The sequence below is a fragment of the Hippichthys cyanospilos genome, chromosome 1 (genome assembly GCF_059441005.1).
Source record: "Hippichthys cyanospilos isolate Australia breed blue-spotted pipefish chromosome 1, RoL_Hcya_1.0, whole genome shotgun sequence".
Lineage (NCBI taxonomy): Eukaryota > Metazoa > Chordata > Actinopteri > Syngnathiformes > Syngnathidae > Hippichthys > Hippichthys cyanospilos.
Genome location: NC_142369.1, coordinates 911,840 through 927,797, shown reverse-complemented (window position 1 = coordinate 927,797; position 15,958 = coordinate 911,840). Strand labels below are relative to the sequence as shown.

Here is a 15,958-nt window from a genome sequence, read left to right as displayed (position 1 = left end):
TTTGGTGATACCTGCAGATACCCTGTTAAAATCACATCGGCGTATAATACGGTGAGACGATTTTCGGGTCATTTGATATGAAAAACTGAACGTTGACATCACAGTGAAATAGCGCAAACGATCTGAAACGCAAAGGAATAGGTTGCCGACCAGAAGCGTGTCGCAGCCCCCGACGATGCTGAGCCCCAGTCCCGTGCGCCCTTTGGAGATGTGGATGGTGGTCTCGCAGCCCGGGATGATGGGGCACGTGGCGGGGTCGCGGGCCAGCGCCGACGGGCTGGACGGCCGACTGTGACCTGGAGACGCGCACAAAAAAAAAAAATCGGGCGTACGCGCCTATCGCGGCGTCTTCAACTAGCGCCCCGAACAAGCCGTCGCAAACGGCCGCTCACTGGAAGAGGCTTGGGCTTGACCGAGGCAAAGCGCGCCGGGTAGACCGGCCGCTTCCGGCTCCCCGTTCGCGGCTGAGGCGCGGGCTTCTTGGACCTCGTCCTTTGCCGTCCCTTCGCCAACCGCAACGTCTTCCTAATGGTGACCGGAATACAAGTTCATTTGTTTCCGTCCCGTGGAGCTTTATTGCACATGCTACGTTCATAAGAAGTCGGTGCACGTGTGTGTGTGTGTGCGTGGCCTTGTTATTTGGGGTAGGACATGCACATTACCCTGTTTGTGGTTCTTCCGCGTTTGGGGACTTGGGAAGGATGAGCAGACCACACAACATCACTGGTGGGAATAACTGAGGAGCCATTCTTTTGATGGCATGTCATCAAAGGTCCCAAGCAGTCTCGGCCAGTCAAATTTGGACTTCATCTCCTTTAGCGATGGCCGAAATGAGCTGTTTCCAACCACAAAAGTGGCCCTCTTCCAGGCACGGCCTTTTCAGACTTTAATTTTCGTGTGCGTCTCTTGGTGCTAGACCAAACGTCGCGCCGCTAACAGAAATGAGCCACGGGGGCGGAATTTGTGCAAAACGCACCGGAACTCCACTTTGATGGATTATTACAATTGGTCAGGATGGCTTGCGTCTTGGCGGACACCATTTCCCCAGACTTCTTCCCTTGATAGACGTCTTGTACAAATTTTACGCCGATAACGGAAACTACGAAGACGCTACTGGAGTGGATATTTCAAAGCCAAATTGCAAACGATGTTTGACTTTTTTCCGCGGGTCAATGAACTCATTCAATCCCAGAGACTGAGACGTTCGATCCCAGTTACTTTTCAAGTGTTTGTCTAAAGAAACGTCCGTTATGAAATGAATTGTGGACTAAAGTCATCGGAATAGATTGAGGTACATTCTTGAGGTAATGAAGTACTAAAGTAATAGATTCCATTAGGCAATCAACTAATAAGGCAATTGATGCTTGACGCTTAAGCAATTGATGATTTCAGCAGTTTAGCACCTCGATAATTAATTTCTTCAGTACTTTAGTACCGGAAGTAATTACTTTAGTCAAGCACTAAAGTGATTACTGCTTAATCTATTACCATAGGTAATCAAGTGCTTTAATATTTAATCAAAATAAGGTAACTCATCACTTTTGTACTTTGTTCATTTAGTAGCAGCCTTTTTTAGACCCTCCCGTAGCCCAAATGTTGTGGGTCCACTTATGACAAACATGTCTGCCAAATTGTCTGTGGCCAGTAGAAACTTCAGGGGCTGAAATTTGACGGAACACAACAGAAGTTTTGAAGGATCCCGGAATGCATGATGTGACTTTTTCATGATAGGCGTGCCTACCAAATTTCACGTAGCTGACAAATGCAGCTTTCCCCCACCCCCCATCCAGCCTTCTCTCTCCGACCACTTGTTCCCCGCGCAACATGTGTTTCGACACTTTTGTCAGTCCCGTCTGTTACCTCCGCGGGGGACTCGGCCGCGTCTCCCTCGGCCGCGTCTCCCTCGGCCGCGTCTCCCTCGGCCGCGTCTCCCTCGGCCGCGTCTCCCTCGGCCGCGTCTCCTTCGGTCTCTCTCATGGGTCCCACCGCCATCTGCTCCAGGGCCCCCGTGTTCCTGTTCCGCAGGAGTCATAACTCGCGTGAGCTGTCGCTTCTGATCATTTGCTCAGGAAGGAAGTGCTACAGGCTTTGTTCACTTTGTTCCTGGTAGACAACTAAAATCTGATCGCGGGGGCTGATGTTTTGGTCTGCAACGCGATTAGATATAAACTCAAAAGGGGTAGGAAACAAAACAAAAAAGAATTTTTTCTTCTTCCTACTCCTTTTCAAGCAAAATAATATTTATTTTCAATTGTGAATGTGCATTTGTATACAGAACGTATTCTAAATAAATCATTAATTCTAGTTCTTTTGTTGGGAGCAAGTCTGCACTTTTTTCCCTTCATTTTCGTGTGGCGCAACACTTCCCTCTAGTGGGCTTTGTTTAACATTACAACAGTGACACCAGGCTGAGTCTTTTACCTGATAAAGACGATTTTGACTTTCGACGGAGAACTTTTGATAATGGAAGATGCATTCTGGTGACTTTGGCCATAGAGGACCTGTCCATTAATCTAGGGGGAAAAAAAAGATCTCGTTTCCGCCGTGTCCTAGACGATCAACGGTGTCGTTTCTTACCTCGAGGAGCTCATCCCCAACCAGCATACGACCGTCGGTCCCGGCCGCCCCCGCGGGGTCGATGCCCACCACAAATACGCTCATTCGGGCGCGGTCCCTGTTCCCGGCCAGGCTTAGGCCCAGGCCCGTTCTGCCCTTCTCCAGCTCGATGGCGTGCAGGACGCCGGGGAGGCTGCCGTAACGCTGGGAGATACTCTCTGAAACGTGACGGCGGAGGAGGCAGTCGCTGCTCATCGGAATTGAACTCAAACGCATCGGACTTCAAAGCTCTACGTTTAGTACCGCACCTTACAATTCAGAAACGGGGGCGGGTACGCACGCGAAAGCACTTCACAGGGTGGATACCATTTGAACAGAGGTTCAAAGGTTATATAATGCCTTTCTAATGCTGCGATGGGAACGCTGCATGTTTCCTTTCAAATTAAACGTGCAGTGTTCCCAATATGACCCGAAAATGCTTATCCAAAAGTCTCAAAAACCCCCGGGTCAACTTTAATGATCCAAAGGTCTTTTGTGTGTGCGTGCTGGTAAATAACAAATGATTATTTATTCCCCCCGCAGAACCAGCGATAACATTCCTGGGTTTTGTTCACATCAAAGGGAAATCATTGAATTAGGGAGCTGAAATTTCACCCAGATGGTGACGACACGTCAAATTTCAACATGACGCCACCGGCGTGTGCCGTCCCTCGGCTGAACTCCTGCGAGAATGATGTGGAGGAAAATGACCCAAAATGGTCAAAATACCGCACAAGGCTTAAGACATTTTGAAGCCAATTAGGCATTGAGGGCACTTCAAATAAAGACTAGTTTGGAGTATGCATAGACAATGTAACGAGACTGACGTGACAAGGCACTCACCCCGGCTGTGCTCCTCCCCCTCCTTCTCCTCCTCTTCCTCCCCCACTTCAGCGTCCCGCGCAAGCGCCCGGAGGGGCCGAGTCTCCTCCGGGTTGTCGGTGTCAGTCTCCCCCGCGTGAGGCACCACCGGCAGCGCCGGGGTCGCGCCGGCGGGCGTGGCCTTTGCACTCTCGCGCTTCTTCCTCTTGGGGAGGAGAGATCCGTATCAGCGCAAAGCCAATACCAATCGACATCCTTTTTCAAATCGTCAACGGGAGGTTTGCCGGGAGGGTGCAACAAATCATAAGCGGCGTCCATGCCCGAGTTGAGTCGCGGGACGATGTTAGCTGAGGCCGATAAACGATCCCGCTGGAGGATGGGTCCGACGACAGCGGACGCACTGCGGTCATTTGATCTCATTTAAGACCGTAATTGTCCAAATATAAGATGAGCTTTTTAGCAAAAAATGAAGGGTATGTCTCATAAACCGTTACTTAAAAATTGGAAGCCGAGTTTTGACGTACAGATGTGCATTTTTATATTAGTTGTATTCTTACGCATCATAATAACCGTAACGGATGAGCGAGAGGGCAGACGTCAGTTGGCTGTTAGCAGCAGCTAACAGCAGCTGGTGTTAGCTGAGGTTGTTACGGCATTATTTTCAATGAAAGAAGCGAGCAGACTGAACCAAGGCCCGAGTCCGTCCTTGTTCACACACAAGAATATTGCTAAAACCGGGAGGATCATGTAAAGGTTATGATGTCTCCAGCTGATTCAATTACGAGTGCACCGGTTGGAGAACACGTTATTCCATTTGACTCATTAAAAATTGCAGACTTATACACACGATCATAAACTTGCGGTGACATGGATGTTGCGCAATTTGGGGTATTTATGTTAAAATGACATCGAGCCGCGTGGCGAGGCTAAAGAAAAACAATTGATGGAGCGCGTTCGAAATTACAATGGTGAGGCGTTCGTTGTCGACTCAAAGTGTGGGAAATTGGAAACACACTTAACGAATAACAAATGAAAAGATGAGATTTGGTCTGTTTTGCTCTAGCTTTTACATCGTTGCCCCGAGTGTTGGTGCGTCAACACGATAACAAAAAAATAGACAAATTTGACCCCAAAGTTCATATTCATAAAAAGTTGGGCTTTGGGGGATTTCGACAGAAATTTTGGGACGAACGGAAAATGCAGCGCGATGGACTGGAGATTCGAATCAAACAAGGACATCGATCAGCTTTTGAGTGAATCACCAATTACTGTACCTGGTTTTTGGTTGATCCTGAAATTTCACCCCAAAGTACATAATCCCAAACATTTTGTGAGTGTAATGTACCTACCTGAAGAAGAGGCCACATTAACACGCGCTACACACAAGCCTGTCTACACGTTTAACATCAAGTGACAAAATAAGAATGTGATGATTGGACGCAGACAAACATTTAAGACGCCGTCCGACGTCTGCATGCACGGCCACCGTTCCATGGACGGAATTTGCACGAATTTGCTGGGGGTGCCTAAAGGTGAATTTAGGACCATCTTGAGGTGAACTAAAAATGATTCATTCAAAAATAACAGTACATTTGCAAAATATATGTTTTATCACATCAACGAACATTTTTTTATGTCATCATCAGTCCGGTAAACGCTAATAGGTATTTTGGGCACCATACGTATTATTAGATGCAGTTTCAATGATATGGTCTATTTCCGTACTTAACCCACAGACAGGGTACACCGTATTAAAAGGCGCAAGCTTACACAAACAGGAAGGTACGTAATGTACTTTGAATGGGTGACGGCGTACATACTTTCCGTAATACGTCATGTTCTCTTATAACCGTATTTCTCCGATTACGAGTCCACCTCGCTTATAGGTCGACCCCCCCTTTTACCACTTCCATTTCGGGGAATTTGACAAAAACGCCATGATCGGTCTACCCCCGACTTTAGTTATTAAAATGAGGAAATGTCGGAATCGACGCGAAATCGCCACGGGGGTTTTTGTAATAGGTTTCAATCTTATACGATCTTTTTCCCGTGAAATACAAAACGAGCAAATGGGACCCATGGATGGGTAGCGCGTGCGTGCAGCGAGAAGGACGCGAGGAGGAAGGCCACAAGAGAGACCCACAAACCTTAAATGGGGTAGGAGTGAAAGGGTTAGTTGGGGAGAGGCGGAGGACAAGTCTACTGTGACTGTCACCCTCCTATAGAGAAGAGACAAAGGGTGACAACTTTAGACGATGACGCAACAGCCGTCGGTTCACCCACCGCGCAAATCCAAAGCGTTCCCGCGCGTCACCCACCTTGTCCTCTTTGTCCTTGGGTAGGCTCGCCGCATCCTCCTCCATGGACTCCGCGCTCGTCAGCGTCTACGCAGCACAACGCGACAGCAAGTTGGAGTGCGCGCTGCTCCCGCGTGAGGTGAGGACATCATATTTGCTATTTTGCTAAGCGGGGCCAAAATGGCCTCTTGAATTTTCCTGCCGGAAAGAAGCCAAACCTCCGGCGGCCGTTTTACCTCGACGTCGGCTGAGCCCGCACGGTTTCATGACATTGTTTTCACCGCCGCGTTTTCGCGCCATTTTTGGAGCCCGACCGAGTCATCGGCCCATCGCGGCCCTTCAAACGACGACCAAAGGCAATCGGCCCAATGCAGATACTTGACGATTAAGTCTAGTGTCATTATTTAGATCAAATCCCTACCATATGCCGGTATCCTTCAGCCTTCTTTCGTATAATCTGAAATATACTTTCATCAAAGGTGAATTTTTTGATTGAGGGTTAATTTCCCGAGCGAGCGCCGTCGGAAGATCGGTCCGCGTCACCTTGTCGGAAGCATCGACGAAACGAAACCCAAACCGATCCGGACCGAATACGCCGCAGCGAAACCGATCCGGACCGAATACGCCGCAGCGAAACCGATCCGGACCGAATACGCCGCAGCGAAACCGATCCGGGCCGAATACGCCGCAGCGAAACCTCACCATCGGCGTTGCGACGATTGACGCGAACGGTCAAGTGTCTTCCTCGAGAGGCTTTCGCGATCGATAAATAAAAGACATTCTCACGAATAGCGGCAACATAAGATGGCTGCCCTCCGACTTGGCATATCTGTAGTCCGTGGGCATTGTGAAAGCCAGCTCCTCTTACCCAGCCGGAGTCAACAGACACTTCCAATACGCACGCACACACCGCACTGTTTATCTCCATCAGGAGACACTCACATCTGCTTGGCACGCGAGTCACGATGCCGGCGCCAGGTAATCAGTCTCTCTTCTATTCTCTCTCCCCCCGGTTTCTATTGCAGCAGCCATCAATCACGCTTGCGCTTCCCTTATCTGGCACCGCCTCCCCTCTTGCTTTTGGAAGCCCAGCGCCCTTCTCCAAACACCATCTTCGCACATCGCCGTAATTACCGACACGCTTGGCCCAAAAAGGAACAATCGGTCTGATGCCTTCATCAACGCATCCCGTGAAAGGGGGCGGGGCCACCATCAGCCAGAAATGATACCGAGGAATAGATTCCAGCGCAATCGTGAGATTTGAAAAGCTTTCGGAAGCAGCGGCCACGCAAAAATCCTTATTGTCAAACAAAGTCGATATCGAAACGTGACACAAAGTCCGCTAGTGGGGTTTGAACGTATGGCGAGACCTACCCTGGGTTTCTGGATGATACTCTGGACCAGGAAGGTCACGGGATTGCCCGCCTTGCGTATGGCCTCCACCGCCTCCTCGTGGCTGGCGTCCCTTAGGTCCGCGCCGTCCACCTGCCGGCCCAGGCTCGCTCTCACCATCCCGCCTTGAAGGAGGCCCGCCCGTTTGCCCTTTACCTCCACGATCCTGTCCCCGGTCTTCAAGGTGCCGTCGTGTCCGGCGGGACTGTCCTCCAGGATGTGCTTGATGAAAATACCCCTCATCACTTCGCCGTTGTTCAGCCGGCTGCCCATCCCGCGGCCGCCGACGATGCTGATGCCCAGGGACTTGCCGGCTTGTCTGAACAGCTCCACTCTGAAGGCGGAGGTACCAAAGTCAGAACGTGGAAATTCCAGATGATGAGCCGCTACTTTTTCCCCACGTTTTGAACAATGCAGATCTTTCAGATCTACAAGCAGGCAATACTGTATGTACCCGGTCTCGTCACATCTGACCGATGAAATACGCATATAAACACGGATATATGTAAAATTTCCACGTCACAAACTTCTATACTTCTATTCAATGTATACATTTATACTTTTTAAACTCTTTTGGAGCACAGCCATTGAGTCACATCTTTTCAGTTGTATTTCACAGCTGTTCCATAAACTGAAACCTTGAACGTGCACTCACAGTCGCGGTTGGTTCCAGTTGCTATAAGACACACTCTCCTCCCCCTCGCCATCCTCTCGCTCGGGAAGGTTGGGAGCGTTCCTACACGGCGACGGAAACACTTTAAAAAAAAAGCCATAAAGCACCGCCGGATTATTCCGGACGAGACCCGGCCTCATACTTTAGAGGCGGGGCTTCGGGGAAGACGTCATCTTTGTCACTTCGCTCCAAGCCGCTCCTGTACTCCTCCAGATATTCTGCCGGGACGTACGTGATGCTGGAGAAAAAAAAAAACAATTTGAAACTTTGCGGCGTCTACCTCGCCAGGGATAGCACAAGGCGGGCCGGCTGGGTTATTCACAAGTCGTTAGTGTTACTGAGTGACGACTGCATGCAGACGAGAAGATGGACGAACGGAGAGAGAGAGAAAAAAAGATCAGGGCGGTAGAGGCAATACCGGACGGTTAGTCATACTCACACATAAAATGGGCATAGATCATCCTCGGGTGAGCAAGCAGATCTAAAAGGTGAAGAGTTGGCGTTTAGGCACCGAACACAAGTGTGCCTTTGTTTAGTCGGCCAAGCATGCATTCACTCGCTGCTTTTTTTCTTAGATTAAACAAACATCTTCATGCCCGAAAAGCATTGCGCCGCTTCCCGCCGCCAGAACGCCGTGCACAGCCCATATAGTTCTTGTTTATTGTTTTTGTTTTGTTTGTTTGTTTTTGGGGGGGGGGGGTGGCTACTTATAGTGATCTCATTCAATCCCAACGTGTGTTTGCGTATCTTTTCATCGTCTTAGACGTTCAATCTCAGCTACTGATTTATTCATTAGTTTATTTATTTTTTGGATGGAAAACCTTTTACCCCAATTTGAAAAAAAAAAAAAATCTGTACCTGGGATTGATGTATTTATAAATACGTCCTTGGGATTGAGTGAGTTAATATAAATTACTGCATGGTATTAAAGGAAATATTGGTAAAAAATGTAGTCAAATATAAATTGAATTGCATGTATAGGTAAAATAAAACCTGTATCTTACCCAAATAAACACATGAAAGCAGTTGAAAAAGATTCAGGACAAATTTAAGTTAAATACAACTGAAATACGCTTAAAGGGAAAGTGCACTTATTCAAACATCATCAGCCGTTATTATTTTGTCTAAAATTAACGTGATGACTACTTTAACTGTCACGTACAATGAATTCCTCTAAAAACACATTTTGCCACTGGTTGTCCACTGAAAATGACATCACGTAAAGGAATGACCAATCGCAGCTCACCTGTTTGACATGTGGCATGCCTAAGCTAAAACTGATTGTTTGTTAACCGAACCTTCAAAATGTCTATTGAAAGGAATTCATTGTGTTTAAGATATCCATCCATCCATCCATTTTCTAGATCCGCTTATCCCCACAGTGGTCGCAGGCTTGCAGAAAAGAGCTAAATATATGGAGTCATCTCTTCACGATTTTATTGTACAATTGAAAATCTAATTCAGACCGTCCTTGCATAGTCTTTGAGAACCGCTACCATCCAGTTACCATGAAAATAATTGAACGCTAACGGAAAATCCGACATCCATACATAAGGCACGACTAACTATGAGGTGTACTGTTTGGGGGAAATTAGAGGATTTAAAAGGTGCCTGAAATTTCCCCAAAATACGGTAAGTTTGTTGAAAATGTGTGGGTGGGAGGGGTAGCATGGGCGGAAGAAAAACGGTCTCTCCATATAGCTGATTTTTCCGATTGCGGGGGACGTTGAAGATATCAGGCAGTAGGTAAAAAGCTACTCTGGTGTGCGCCCCGTAGCGGGTCTTACCCCATGTCGGGTCCGGCAAGAGAGTGCCTGCGAAGCATGGCGCGCGCCTGAGCGTTGGTCAGCTTGGCGGTGGGCTCGCCGTTAACGGCCAGGATGAGGTCGCCCGCGCCCAGGCGGCCGTCCCGACCGACGGATCCGCCGTCGACGATGCTTCGGATCAGCATCCCCAGACCGTCTTTTGCGGCGCTCACCGTCATCCCTGCCACAGCCGGGGAAACGCCATCGTGTTCGCCGTCCGTTCGCAAGAGTGCCTTTGCGCATTTCGCTCGGACTTTTCCGGATTTGCTGTCTCTTTGGGAATTTGGGAATTTGGGAGCTACTCCATTTATTAAAGGGGCGGTGCTCACTTTAATGAGCTGTGTATTATTTAAGGAAATACACAGCGTTACGTAATCCATCTTTTATGCGACTGAAGCATTAAAACATGAATTACAGGAGACATGCTATCTAGTTTGTCTCGACATTAAGCCGTATATTATTTGCGGAAATACAGTTATTTATTTCCACCTTAAGTTTTGGGAGAGGCCCTTCTTTGTTTCCAATAACTGAGGTGTGTATTGTTTGAGGAAATACCCAGAGTTAATACGGCAAGTTGAGTTTCTTGCTGAGGCTTCTGTGCAATTTTCTGATTTTCCTCAAAAGCGTTGGTTGTGCTAAGGCAAGTATTAGTGGAGAAGCATTGTTCTGTTTTGTTTTTTTTTTTTTTTTGGGGGGGGGGGCTTTCCAGACATTTTAATTTATTTGAATTCGAAGACACAAACCAAGACTGGAGTTGCCCTTGACAACCGTGATGGTCCGTTCGTAACTACTGCCCGGGATCGGCGAGCGGCCGCCGGCGTCCGCTCTTCCGACCTCCTCCTCGTCCTCCTGGGTAGAAAAGAATGGCCCTTCGCCTAACTGTTCTTCGCCTAAGAACGTTCCATATCAAGTTACCTCAGCGGAGATGGGCTGTTCCGCAAAAGTGCCGATCGGCTCTTCTCCGTGATACTGCTGGGATTGCGCCGGTTGGGGCGGGACTTCAGGTGTCATCTGTAGCTCGTTAAAGGGACCGTAGCCCGAGTCGGGGGCCTTTGTTGTTTTCTCGGCGGCGGCCAGGTCCTCAACAGAACCCCCGAGTGGGGCGGTCACCGATGTCGATCCCAAGTCGGGGTAAACTGAAGTCTGCGTTGATCACGGTTAACTTTGTCAAGGGGCCTATTTTATTGATATATTCTTTTTTTTTTATAACTTTTAACATTTTAAATAATAGGCAGGGGATGGGCGTGGCACAATGCAAGTGTATATGCTCACCTCATGTGCGGACACGTGCAGAAAGTCCAAGTCGGAGCTGCTTCCGTGGAACGCGATCATCGACGCCTGATAAGTGTCCTCTTCGCTGTAGTGAGTACGCCCCAGGATCTTTTCGTCCACTTCGGTGGTGTCCACCTAGCAGGAAAAAAAAAAGGTACATTTAACCCTAAAAATCCAAAATGCGTTGTCCCCTTTTGTCGCTGGAAAACTAACTAACCAATGCCGGCTCCGCCCGGAAAAGAACCCCGCCGGGAAGTCGGTCTTCGTCCGGGTCTTGGAATAAACTAGCAGCGAAGCGGAATGAACGGCGGGCGGACGGCGACGTGACTTCCTGCCCACCGTAAAGCTGCGGTGAGTAGGAATCCCCGCTTATCCCCTGGGAAAAGTGGAGAGATTCTTTCAGTGTCTCCGAGCGTTCCGGGATTACGATTGTTAGGCTCAATTTTGAACGGCGACGCCGCCGACGCGCGTTTCAAGTCCCGCAGAGGCCGCTAATCCGTCTCACCTCCGCACTGGTAATCCCAAGGCGATACGAGACAAAATGAAAGCCGCCAATGGGGACGAACGGATTCTCGTAACCTGGCGCCCGCTTGTGACCTCGGAGGCTTTGTCGTCCGACTTTTCTGTTTGATTGCCGTTTTTGAGCGTTCCGTCGTCTGCTCCGGGACCGCACAAGACTGAATCGCAAGGTTTTTTTTTTTTCTTTTCTTAACCTTTGCAGATTTTCGTCCAATCTTTTGATCTTTACATCAATGGCATTTCACATCAAAGGGAAAGCTTTGAAAGAGGACGCCAGGGAGCTGAAATTTCACCCAGATGGTGACAACACATTTTGATCGATCGTTTAGCCCCATCCCATGCCATACACAACTTAGGTTCGCATAATTGGCCAAAATAATCCTAAAATAGCCACTGTGGTAAAGGTACATTTGAAATGATTTCCACGCACATGGTATCTCTACTTAAGTCGTTTCATAATTGAATTTTTCTATATTAGCCTTGTCGGAGCGAGCGCTGGTTTCTGGTGTCTCATTATTATACACCAATAATGTCCGCCTTTCGTATCCTGAATTTTCCTTTGTAACAAGAGTGAACGTTTTTCCGAAGAAACATTTCACAACCTGAATTTTTGGTAAAAAAAGACGTTTGTATCAATTCCAAATTTTCGAGGTAGAACTGTTGTTTGAAACGCACCTTTACCACAAACTATGACAGTAGACCAAGTATGATCGTAAAGACTTACGGGAAGGGGTTTGGCCACCCCAATGTGCACCGTGCCCAGCTGGGCCCCCTTGAGAGCTTGGACAGCATCTTCCAGGCTGGCGCTCTCCAGGTTGATGTCGTTGACGAACATCAGGCGGTCACCCGGCAATAGTCGCCCGTCCTGCTCCGCCACGCCGTCGGGGACCAGGGAACGGATAACGATGACCGTCTTGGCCGGGTCTAGCGGATCCTGCGGTCAAGCCACGACAATTAACGTCACCGCAAACAAAGAAAACGAAGCTCTGGAGGCCTTTGTCCCGCTACCTGGTAGTCCAGAATACTGAATCCCAATCCTCCCGGCCCTTTCTCCAGATCAATATTTTGGATCTCCAGCTCCCACATGGCCAAAGGCGCCGCGGTCGGCTCCGGCGTCAAATCATTCGCCGCTTCCGCGCCACTCGGGTCCATCTGTTTCTGCCGGGAGGGAAAAAGGTAGCCCCTCAAGCTCTTGTTCGGGATACTCGGCTTTTGACGACAGGATATCGCAAGTGTTCTGTTTCCGGCCGGCATTGTTGGCGACTGCCGCTGAATTGTGTAACGGGAGTCGCGCTGCCTTGTTGTGAAACCTTAATCCGTTAGGCTTGAGAAGCCGTGGAGCGACTGACAGCTCAGGCTAACCTAATGACATGACATTGTCGAGAGAAACGAGGACATTCTTCACCATTATCATTTACGCTTACGTTCATGAAAGAAAACGTCAATTGGAATGATTTGGGGTTATTGACTGCCGGTGACGGCTGTAGACGTTGAACGTTTACCCCCATTGTTGAGATAAACATAGTCATAGAAAAATGGAAAAATGAGGTACCTTTAATTGCAGTCTGTCAGTGGAAACTTCTACTTGTGGTTTTGGAGGCTCAACGTTTTCCTGCTGGTGGGGGGCGGGTCTGCAACACGTCATGTGCACCCAGAGGGGCAGCTCCTTCAAGATCCGAACCACTTCCTTGTGGGTCTCACCGATCAGGGATATACCGTTGACCTGATGGGATAACAAAGGGGGATTAAGCTGGAGAATTGTTCCGGTATGAAACCGGGAACCCAAGCCCCGTACCTCTACTAGCTCATCCCCGCTGAATAGTTTGGCGCAGCGGCCGACGGGTCCTTCGGGCAACACGGAACGAATGTAGTGATGGCCACCATTGGCTTCCAGGCTGATACCCAGGCCGCTGCTCTCACTGAATTTTTCCACCTGAGCCACCTGTCCAAGACATTATTCCATATTCCATTCACTTTTCACACTAAATAATTGCTTGAAAAAAAAAATCATTGACCCGGTTGGTTTTGTTGGTGTTTTCGTTATGGTTAGTGCAGTCCTCAAGTAGTGGGGCAGAACTTTTAAGGCGTTCAGACATTCAATACCAGGTAATTATATCTTTAAAAAAAAAAAAAATCACGCGTTTGGCTGAAACAGTGTCTAAAAATGTCTGGTATTAAATAAATTAAGTATTAAAGTAATCAATTATTTAGATACTTTAGTACTTTAGTTGCAAAAAAGTATTAAAGTAATCCATTACCTTGGGGATTCAAAAACCAAAGCATATTACAACTTGAACGCATCAGTACCCAAAGAAATGTATTACTTTTGTACTTATTACCTAAAATTGAACACTGTAGAATGTTGGTACCTAAAGTAATTGATTACTTATGTATCAGAAGTACATTGTTATTTTTGTGACTAAAGTAATCAATTAATTTTAGTACTTTTAGTATCTGAAGTCACTGATTACTTAAGGTATTCAATTATATTACAAGCCATTTTAAACCCTTCTTCAGACAAATATATATATATATATATATATATATATATATATATATATATATATATATATATATATATACATACACGTGTGTGTGTGTGTGTGTGTGTGTGTGTGTTGCAAGACAACAAAAAAAGCCAGTTTACTTTTTTTTGCGACTACTTACAACAACTTCATTATTTGGACCCAGGATCTCTTGCCACTTTTTCAGGAGTTCCTCTTCCTCGAAGGCCGTCAGAGTCGTCGGCCCTTTAGTGAGAAAAGCGTTAACGATGCCACCCAAGCCCAAACAAACACTCACCGTTGGAGCGCTTGTAATGGCGCCGCTCGGGTGTTTGATTGTGCGACGGCCCCCTACCGTCTTTGTCTTTTGTCGGCTGATCTACAAGCGGCGTGACAGCGGGCGCTTCTTCCATTGTCTGCGGCCGTTTTTCATCTAAGCACACAAGAAACAATCGAAAAGGGAGATTAGATCTAATGCTTAGGAGTATAATTATTGCACTTGAAAGTACCACCTTAACGGAAGCGCTGTGTAATAACCCTTGGATACTTCTTTTTTACGATGTTTGAGAAAAAGCAACACCAACAGTAGTACCGCCAAAAGTATTAAACAGTGAAATTATGATGCTCACAAATGTTGTTGTTGTTGTTTTTTTTTTATCAGTGTGAAATGTGGGCGAGTTAAGCTATTTCGCTCGATGCGCAGCTTAAGAGCACTTTCTGCTACGGAGTGGAAGAGCGTTTTATAGTTTGACCCAACAACGACCGCTTGAATTGAAGACCGGGGCCTCCACTTATTTCATTAGATTTGGATTGTAAACATACTGTAAGTGACTAATTGGACCACCTATTAAATATTCAAGTAATTTCACCCCATCGTTCTTCTAGATCTATGTCAGCTTTTAGTTTCAAACACCCGACAGCTTTTGAATGCACCACTTGCGCTACCGCTGAAGATTTTTGCCTTAGCGTACAATGACAACGTCAATGACTAGCAGTTTCTTAGCGTCCTTAATCAACGATCGAATATGACTTTTTTTCAACGGTGGTTTGTTGATTTTAGTTGCTAAGCGATACGGCAACGGTAAAAATAGAGCCTTGAGGAAACTCAGTCACCACCCTTGCTAAGGCTAACTTCAAAATAAAAACTTACTACAGCTATTGCATTAACTCATTAAATGCCAAAAATGCCACATTAACTTCCAGATACTTCAAATATGAAATTGATACTCAAGTATCTGGGATTGAATGTCTGGACTCCTAAAAAAACATGAAAATAAGTCCCTGGCATTGAATGAGTTAACGTCCATGCGTTTTTTGGTGCTTTTTATTTTTAATTTGGCCTTCGCAACATAAGATGTGACGTGGCTAAGATTCAGGAGCGGCACCACTCCTAAATGTATATACCATAAGGTATAGCAAACCCACCAGGACGCCCCGACTCTTTAGTTAGTTACTTGCTAGCGTTAACGCTAATGTTAGCATTGAGGGTTTTGTACTGGCTCTACTGCATACAAAATTGACGATAGTTGCCAGAAGGTGGCAGCAAAGCAGTACTTATGTCTCAATGAAACTCCTCAACTGACTTCAAGAGAAGTCCTTGACACTATTTGACACTAGAGCAATCACAGTTTTGTCGGACAAAACCACAAATGCCAAACTCTGAATATGCTTATGGAAGCTAGCTGATAGGAAAAGAAAGAAAAATCAATTCTTTGCATGAACTGCCTTTATTTACCTTGCGCTTGTCCCCCCGTGTCCGGCTCCTTCAGGACAGCGGCGGACGGGGGCAGGAAGGTGACGACGGGGGCCACGGCGGGCGGGATCTCGTCAGGTCGGAATCCTCGGCGGATCAGCTTCAGGTGGACGGCCTGGCCCGTGTGCCGGAGGATTTCCACCGCCTGTTGGTTGGTGTATCCCTGGATGTCTGCGCCGTCCACCTGCAGAGGCGGGATTCGCGCATAAAATTTGTGAGTGGCCCAAAAAAACATTCTAAATTGCTATAATTCACTCAATTAATTAACAAGTAAAACAAGGAGAAGTTCAACAGTAGAAAAAAAAGCAAACAAATGAAGTAGTTAC

The 15,958-nt window shown here is 47.3% G+C and overlaps 1 protein-coding gene across 7 annotated transcripts in view; it reads right to left on the bottom strand.

Moving 5' to 3' along the window:
• The window catches only part of mpdz (multiple PDZ domain crumbs cell polarity complex component), a 29,373-nt gene that overhangs the window by 3,948 nt on the left and 9,467 nt on the right, over positions 1–15,958 (bottom strand). For 2 of the 7 annotated variants that reach the window (XM_088430279.1, XM_088430288.1), the window contains exons 11-35: positions 15,615–15,816; positions 14,235–14,312; positions 14,043–14,125; positions 13,171–13,317; positions 12,928–13,098; positions 12,384–12,533; positions 12,100–12,309; positions 11,074–11,232; positions 10,857–10,991; positions 10,500–10,727; positions 10,328–10,433; positions 9,567–9,765; positions 8,219–8,260; positions 7,922–8,017; positions 7,762–7,842; positions 7,263–7,440; positions 7,089–7,199; positions 5,736–5,801; positions 5,565–5,636; positions 3,439–3,622; positions 2,578–2,774; positions 2,422–2,513; positions 1,861–2,014; positions 393–525; positions 151–296 (exon numbers count right to left, since the gene is read on the bottom strand). In XM_088430279.1, the coding sequence (XP_088286405.1) occupies positions 151–296; positions 393–525; positions 1,861–2,014; positions 2,422–2,513; positions 2,578–2,774; positions 3,439–3,622; positions 5,565–5,636; positions 5,736–5,801; positions 7,089–7,199; positions 7,263–7,440; positions 7,762–7,842; positions 7,922–8,017; positions 8,219–8,260; positions 9,567–9,765; positions 10,328–10,433; positions 10,500–10,727; positions 10,857–10,991; positions 11,074–11,232; positions 12,100–12,309; positions 12,384–12,533; positions 12,928–13,098; positions 13,171–13,317; positions 14,043–14,125; positions 14,235–14,312; positions 15,615–15,816 (3,420 nt within the window). The remainder of the gene's footprint in view (positions 1–150; positions 297–392; positions 526–1,860; positions 2,015–2,421; positions 2,514–2,577; positions 2,775–3,438; positions 3,623–5,564; positions 5,637–5,735; positions 5,802–7,088; positions 7,200–7,262; positions 7,441–7,761; positions 7,843–7,921; positions 8,018–8,218; positions 8,261–9,566; positions 9,766–10,327; positions 10,434–10,499; positions 10,728–10,856; positions 10,992–11,073; positions 11,233–12,099; positions 12,310–12,383; positions 12,534–12,927; positions 13,099–13,170; positions 13,318–14,042; positions 14,126–14,234; positions 14,313–15,614; positions 15,817–15,958) is intronic. The other 5 variants (XM_088430297.1, XM_088430332.1, XM_088430305.1 and 2 more) reach the window with 4 other exon arrangements.